Source organism: Exophiala bonariae (genome assembly GCF_035927105.1).
Source record: "Exophiala bonariae strain CCFEE 5792 chromosome Unknown scaffold_22, whole genome shotgun sequence".
NCBI classification, from domain to species: domain Eukaryota; kingdom Fungi; phylum Ascomycota; class Eurotiomycetes; order Chaetothyriales; family Herpotrichiellaceae; genus Exophiala; species Exophiala bonariae.
This window is the reverse complement of record NW_027042497.1, coordinates 31413-39189: the sequence shown is the minus strand read 5'-3', so window position 1 is coordinate 39189 and position 7777 is coordinate 31413. Positions and strand designations below refer to the sequence as shown.

The 7777-nt window shown below is 47.7% G+C and overlaps 4 protein-coding genes across 4 annotated transcripts; 1 reads left to right on the top strand and 3 right to left on the bottom strand.

The window, feature by feature from the left end:
- Nucleotides 1-1098, bottom strand: LTR84_005825 (uncharacterized protein; the record flags this gene model as incomplete). The annotated part of the gene is made up of 1 exon (XM_064849389.1): nucleotides 1-1098. One exon carries the CDS (start codon nucleotides 1096-1098, stop codon nucleotides 1-3), a length of 1098 nt encoding a protein of 365 aa, XP_064703613.1.
- Nucleotides 1099-2192: 1094 nt separating this feature from the next.
- Nucleotides 2193-3887, top strand: LTR84_005824 (uncharacterized protein; the record flags this gene model as incomplete). The annotated part of the gene is made up of 3 exons (XM_064849388.1): nucleotides 2193-3347; nucleotides 3441-3645; nucleotides 3769-3887. 3 exons carry the CDS (start codon nucleotides 2193-2195, stop codon nucleotides 3885-3887), a joined length of 1479 nt encoding a protein of 492 aa, XP_064703612.1.
- Nucleotides 3888-3998: 111 nt separating this feature from the next.
- On the bottom strand, nucleotides 3999-4527 carry LTR84_005823 (uncharacterized protein; the record flags this gene model as incomplete). Its single annotated transcript, XM_064849387.1, has 2 exons — nucleotides 3999-4333; nucleotides 4389-4527. 2 exons carry the CDS (start codon nucleotides 4525-4527, stop codon nucleotides 3999-4001), a joined length of 474 nt encoding a protein of 157 aa, XP_064703611.1.
- A 532-nt stretch (nucleotides 4528-5059) lies between these two features.
- LTR84_005822 (uncharacterized protein) lies at nucleotides 5060-6893 on the bottom strand (the record flags this gene model as incomplete). Its single annotated transcript, XM_064849386.1, has 5 exons — nucleotides 5060-5413; nucleotides 5467-5637; nucleotides 5691-6015; nucleotides 6077-6555; nucleotides 6669-6893. The coding sequence occupies 5 exons, from the start codon at nucleotides 6891-6893 to the stop codon at nucleotides 5060-5062; spliced, it is 1554 nt and encodes a 517-aa protein (XP_064703610.1).
- Nucleotides 6894-7777: the final 884 nt, after the last annotated feature.

Below are 7777 nucleotides of genomic sequence, written 5' to 3'. Positions count from 1 at the left end.
TCATGCTCTATCCTGAATTCCTAACAGGGCACCTTTGACGACTTCCCCATTTAACCTGATTTTCCAGAAGCGAGTCTCATTGCAGGCATATATGTTACCATTTTCTCCGAAGCAGAAATTAGCCACTCCACCTGGGATCTTGATGATCCCCAGCAAATCCCCTCCGGCGTTCCAAACCTCGACTCCGTCACCACATCCAGCATACACGTTCCCCAGCGTGTCGCATTTAATTCCATCCGGATATCGTCCCGGTGCGTAGGCAAAGAGTCTCTTATTAACAAGCATGGGACTTCCGTTTGGCTTGCTCACTATATCAAAGGCGTAGATGTCACTAGGACCTTGCGCATTGATGGGAACCTCCGGAGAACCATGAATAGCACCAGTGTCTGTGACATACAGGGTATTCAAGTCTGGAGAGAAGCAGAGTCCATTTGGGCGCGAGAACCCATTGGCGACAGCTCGTACGGATGCGGACTGCACGTCAAGTCGGTAAACTTGGTTTGGCAATTGCGGTTGGTCTCGAATCCCCTGGTGGAAACCGTAAGATGGGTCAGTGAACCATACTGACGCGTCCTTTGGATGGACGATCACGTCGTTGACGGAATTGAATGGCGTTCCATGAAAGTTAGAGACAATTGACTCTACTTTGGCTTGTTCCATAGTGGCGGTGGGTAGGGTTACTGAAATGATGCCCGACAGAGCATTGAGAGCCTTCGAACCCTGAGCACAGAACAAGAAGGTGTCTGTATCATGCAGACCGGCATTTACCCCTCCGTTGAGCATGGCACTTTCAATACCTGGGAACTTTACTTCTTCGTACTGTGCCAGCTCGGCATTTGACTCATTGTCATACACCCTGAATAGTTTGACCACCTTGCCGTTTGTCTCCTCCTTGCTCCCTTTGGAATCATCGCATAGTTGGTTAGATGTCACAAAGACGCTTTTAGATGGTCTATGGTAGATGCATGCTTCATGAAACAGTCCTCGACCATCCTGGCTGACATCGCAGAGTAAACGTGACCCGGGATCTTCACCAAGGATTCGCTCAAAGCTCGGGTGAAGAGAAATAAAACGAGGTAAGGTGGCAGCGGCTGACATAGCGTGAATAGATTGTAGGTCTAGAAAGTTGATAATCTGTGGAGAGAATTAGCTGTAAGAGCATGGACGTGATCAACAAGGGAGCTGTCAACGTCTTAGGTGCAATCACATCTTCATGCAATCATGCAAGTAGAAATAGAGTTGCCCAAACGTCGGCTGTTGAACGAGATCAGATCATCCTCGACTTCACCACCAATTCGTAATTTCAATAGCCGTCGTACTAGATTTTTGGTGCAACGCGAGACAAGTGGAAGCGACCCACAGACAAGACAGTCTGCTTTTGTCCCGTGGCACCACTGTGTCGTGGGATGCCGAGAGGTAAAGTCAGTTCTAAACTTAATCTAGAATAGTCTCTATGTCAGCCAAATGAATCAGAAAGAAAATCTTCGCCTATCAACAATTTTGTGGATGTAGCCCGGTAAGTTTCTCATCATTCCTGGGTTGCAACTTATAAGTGACTTGGTGAAGCTTGCAACAAGGCGTCTGAGCAAAACTCGAGTGTACATTTACCAAGGGTGTTTTCAGCATTTACGAAAAGCTAGGGTCTTTGTGCACGAGCAGGTATTTTAAAAGGTAGGATGTGAACTGCGCATTTCATCCAAAAGTCATCCGAGCGTCACCTGAAAAGGAAAGCTGCCCGGAGATGCAGGGGTTAGAGTTCGAGCAACGAGAACGAAAGCTTCAACGCGGTCTAAACTTAAAGGACCAAACGCCGACGATTCAGACTTTGGGGCCAGACATCGGCAATTGAGAACAATCATGGTACATTCAGACGAATTCTGCTATAAAGACAATAGGTCTCCACTTCCCCATATTAAACCCCCTCAAGCTAAGTCAGAGGACTGGGGATTGAATCATCCTCAACGAGAGCGGGGACAACAAGTTTAACAAGCTATCTCTTCAGTTGCCGAAATCATTTCAATAGCCGACTCCAGAGGTCACAAGGCAGACGAGCTTCATACATAAAATAGTTGCCCATACCTAGGATTCGTTCGAAGGAGAGTCTCACTCTAATCATTTATTTCAACTCCCTAAGTATCTATCAGGAGAGGACAAGAATTTGAACTTCCTCCAACCCCGGTCTCCACATCAGCATGGGCAAACTTCGAGGCAATGCTCTCTTCGGCTGTGTCACGGCCCTTACCGCCCTAGGCTTTATGCAGATCGGCTTTGACAATGGCCTCATGGGTGGTCTCGTAGGCGGGAAACCTTTCAACGAAACATTCAATTCTCCTGACGCAACGATGATCGGCTTGATAGTTTCAATCATGGAAATCGGCGCGTTCATTGGCAGTATGACTTCCGCCTTTGTTGGCGAACGGCTGGGTCGCAGGCGAAGCATCATCATTGCCGTCATTATTATGGCGATCGGCTCGTTACTTCAGACCACAGCAAACTCGAGGGCACACCTCATTGTGGCCAGAATTGTTGCTGGTTTTGGGCTCGGTATCAACAATTCCACCGTACCAGTCATGCAGGCTGAATACTCACCAAAATCAACGCGAGGACTATACGTCTGTATGCAACTTAGTGTCCTCAACTTTGGAATCTTTCTCGTTTACTGGATTGACTACGGCTTCTCATACATCGATACCAGTATTGCTTGGCGCGTGCCTTGTATCCTCCAGTTCGTTGCCCTGGCACCAATGTTGGTCCTTTGTTTTCTTGTTGACGAGTCTCCTCGATGGCTTGCATCTCATGACATGAATGAAGAAGCCCTGGATGTCCTACGGAGACTTCATGACGGCAAGATGAGCGATTCAGAAGTCCTTACACTCTATAACGATATCCTCAACACTGTTCGGGTCGAGAAAGCCATTGGTGCTGGCTCTTGGAAAGATCTGCTCAAGAATGACAGTATCCAAAGCCAGAGACGATTTCTCATCGCTTGTGGAATCCAAATCTTCCAACAGGCCGGTGGTATCAATGCCATTGTCTATTACTCGGGTACTTTGTTCAGCAAGAGTGTCGGCTTTGATGCTCATATGTCCTCACTGATGGCCGGTTGCCTGAATACCTGGTTTTTTGTAGGGTCTTTCATCCCTTGGTTTTTGATTGATCGGATCGGACGACGTCCGTTGCTCCTTTCAATGATCTCTCTGATGGCCCTGGTTATGGCTGTTCAGGCTTCTCTGATCTATCAAGTCGAGCACGCTACCGCTGTGGCCCATAGCGCTGGCATTGCCGCTGCAGCGATGCTCTTCGTTTTTATGGGCGCTTTCACTATCGGGTTTCAGGCCACCGTCTGGGTAAGTCTACCTTCCACTGAGCTCATCTGGACCGGAAATCTGGTTTCAATCTCGGCGCTCCATTCATGCAAGCTTCAATTAACAATCCTTTAGGTATATCCCGCGGAAATCCTCCCCCTCAGGTTACGTCAACGTGGTTCTAGTGTTAGTACGGCTTGCAACTGGATTATCAACTATGTTATCGTCCAAATAACACCTCCGGCAATTGCAAACATCGGCTGGAGAACATATATCATCTTCGCCTGCCTTAACGCCCTCTGGGTGCCGATTATCTATTTTTTCTTCCCCGAAACTAAAGGTGCGTCACCAGCTACATCGGAGTTTGAGATATATCTACCATATGGTCATATTGTATCTTTAATCCAATTTGCTTTTGACGGTGATGTCGACGGAATTGAGCAACTGACAAGTTAATTTACAGGACTCGCACTTGAGGACGTTGACCGCTTATTCGCCGGCGAGGACACAGTGACAGCCCGTGAGTTACATGAACAAAAACATACTTCAGTCGTTGAGCTAGAAACATCGGGGGACAAATAGGAGAATATTTTATAGAGCGAGGCGTCGGTATAGGGGCGGCGAAAGACGTTTCAACCGTCCCTGAAGTCTCCTATAACTAACAAAGGTCTATGCAAATCCATCCGAATTAAGCTAGCCACTTACTGGAATAAAGTAGTCGTTCTCCTTGAGCACCTTCCATCCTTTGAGGCTAGGCGTAGATAAATCCCCACTCCATTTATCGCCTTCGCCTTCCCATCGCCACCACTGAATTGCAACTCCTTTCAGTAGTGTTACCTGACCTTTTTGAATGCCTAACGCTGGTTCATCTTGTTTGTAGGAGACCTCGATCTCCATTTCCCACGTTACAAATTCGGGAGTAACACCTGTAGTTGTCGATTTAATAATTTTGAGGGACGACATAAGCCCGAAGTTCTCTGCGAACATTGCCTTCAGAGTACAATAATCCATTCCAAACTTATTTAAAGCTGTTTTTCATCCTTCACGTTAGCTCAATATTGGCAGGAACTACTAGATACTTACCAACATCATCGAAGGACACATCTTTCGATTGCCAAGACATGACCTGTTCAATATCGATCTTCCCGAAAGCCTCTTCGAGAGCACTACTACGAGCTTGAATAAGCTTCTGCACAGCTTCAGTAGTAGGTCTACTAGCCATAATGTCTAATACTGAAAATTGTGAGTGTTCCTCTCTAGCAAAAGATAGATAGCACAAGGTTATGTCGTCCCGGTCGAACTAAAGGGTCCTCGAAAGTGCCCATGCTTGAATTTTATAAATCATGCAACGTGAGGTGTTCTTGCGGAGCGGCAGAGATGTCCCGACGACTACCGCGAAATTCGGACGAATATCAACATATATTTAGGTTCAACGGATAGATTTCAGCCATCGCTCGGCTTATCTTCAACCCGTCGCCGAAAATCAAGCCGTACTGGTCCGCCGCGCATTCCTTATAATAAGTCATTAATACTTGTCGGTGTTATGTGACTCACTTTAGTGGCAAATCTCTAGAAGGAGGTGTATAACCTTCTGTGGGGTAGGAGGACGGGTACAAGAATTAACAGAAGATGGAATTATAGGTACCTAAAAGCTTGCCGTAGGGGACTAACATAGGCCCATCAAAATCTGACGTGCCTATAGGTCATTTTGGCTAATTCTGGTAGCATACTATCACCCATCTCTATTCCCATTACTAGTAGACATAGCGAAAGCCCAATCCCCGTCGATCACTACTAGTACCTGCTGCCGGGTCCAGTATCCCTTCTGCTTCCATTTTCTCTAGCTTCTTATTCTCACGTTTGTGGATAAAGCGAAGAGCTAAAGCGAGCAGGGCAGCAGCGAGGCAGACGACAGCGTTGCCTGCACTACCGGGCAGATATTGCGGACCCTGCGAAGCAGGGTACATGAACGTGCCGTACGTAGATGCTGCATTGGCAAATGAGTTGCAAATAGCAATTGCAGAAGCACGCTTAACCAGTGGCCGGATAAACGAGTTAGCGATCCAGGCTGTCATGACTGGAAAAGCCGACACTGCGCCTATTGGCATCTAGGAAGATGTCAGTATAATGTGTACTCAGGTCGAAGTTTGAAAAGACTTACTAAGAACATTCCCAAGAAGCGCACACCAACATTCGAGGAAGCTGCAACGCATACATTTCCCACCCCGGACACTATCGAGGCCACAATGATATGAAACGCCCGATCGCCTGTACGATCCGCATTCCAAGTCACGGCGCAAGCAACAAACCACGCTAAGAACCACACCGGAACCTGACACCTGTTAGCATGATCTCCAAATTCCCAACGTCAAAGGGGATACGTACGGTCAACAATAGGGTTTCGATACGACCGAAACCGAGAGTCTGTACGATTGATGGGAAGATGTACTGAAAAGTACCTGCGAGAACGTTCGCATGCAGCATCAACATAAAGACATAGAGACGCCAGTCCTTAAGGGCCATCACTAGGCCCTGTAAGACACCCGTGGCATGGCGATCATCCTCCTCCTCTGCATCCATCTTTAACCTCCAAGCAGCATACGCTCGTTGCTCAGGTGTCAACCACTTTGTGGTGTGTGGGAAGTCTGGTAGGACGAGGGTGCAACAGACTGCGAAGAACATTGAGATAGCTCCGTTGACGATGAACACCCTTTGCACAATCAGCATGCCGACTTTGAGACATTATAAGGGAAATAAATTTCTTCGCTCACCATCTCCAACCTGCAATTCCCGCTGCACCTTCCATATTAGCCAGAATACCAGCGCTGACCAAGCCACTGAAGCCATTGGCGACAGCGACCCCGCTGTAGAACCACGCAATCCTCTTAGTCAGCTCTCGTCTCGTATACCAGCTACTCATCAGGAAAATAGCTCCCGGAAAAAAAGGAGCCTCTGTGACGCCAAGAAATATTCGAACAACAAGTAAGCCTGCGAAGTTTTGAACCGCTGCGGTGGCTGTACAGACTGCTCCCCAGATAATCATAACCCCACCGAGATAAATTGACGGGCGTAGACGCGAGAGTAGTAGGTTAGATGGAAGCTGCATAAGAATATAGCCCACGAAAAGAATCGAGATGGCTGTATTGAATTGCGTTCCATTAGGATCCATCCCCAGGTCCTCCTCTAGGGTTCCTAGGCGTGCTTGGCCCAAAGCTGATCGGTCCATAAAGTTGTTGATGTACATAATGACCTGGACTCAAAGTTAGCGTGTGGAGAGCTAGAGGCTGTACGGTCATGGCAGTAGTGCCTTTGACAAATCAAATTGTTGGCATCGACCCCAGTTGACTTTAATTTTCCACGTACCAGTAAGGGAATGAGGCGAAGATCAACCTTACGCTTGAGCTTCTTTTCAAAGTCGGCGCGCCACTCAGCTCCGTTCTCCTCAAATTGTCGGTAGTATTGCTGCTGAGTAGGATCGTCTGTTGTAGCCGTTTCAGTGGGCGAATGACCCGCTTGTCCGCTTGAGTACGGCGAGGGCGGAGAGATCTTCTCGTCCCGCGACGAGCTCTGGATCTTTTCAACGTCCATTATTGTTGGTACAAGTATCGCGCAGATTCCAAGGTTAAGGAAAGACAAGTCAGAAGAGAGCCGTCAGCCTTTTCGATCACTCGTTCCCCCGGACAACGAGTAATTTTAGTAAAAGCGTAGAGTAGGAACCATGGGAAACAACCCCATCAATATATACCTGCATTAACGCGACTGGAGCCGAGGGCTCTGATGACGGCCATGGATAGCGCCAATATATGTCCTGTCCAGCCAAGAGATACCAATCCCCTCAGCCAAGGCTACCCCATAGGACTCTTTTGCGGAGGCAATACACTTGGCGAGGTGCCAATCAATTGACGACGTCAGCCGAGGTCTTGGGCCGCTGCCGATTTCCAGCGTCGCACAGTCCATTGGAATATCGAAGTCATATATGTGGATTTCATGTTATCTGCCCAGCCTTGTGCAATTTTAGGGGTGATTTGTAATGTGCGACAATGAAACCCACGTCGGTGTTGTTCCGTACATTCCGGGTGAGCGACACGGCAGAAGATACCATACTACCGAGCTGTAGAGGTTGAAGGTTGAGGAAAATGCGTAGACAGGACGAGTAACCACTTAATCAGAGAGTCGGATATGCAATATCCCAGTCGTGACGCCTATCGTTGGCCGCAAAGAAATTTAAGAAGGTTGATAAGTCCTATTAGAGTAGAAGAATAGTATGGTTAGATCATCAAGCTCGTAGTTATCACAATCACTTATCGACTAGGGCCCTTTCCAAAACAATGGTATACTATTGTTGGTAGTGCTAAACTATAGAGGGTTAGCACGGGGCGGGAACTAACTAAAGATAGCTAAAGTGGTAACGTAGGTGGACACCGAACGGCGCACTTTTCGCCCCCACTCCTACTTCCAACTTTTACTATACG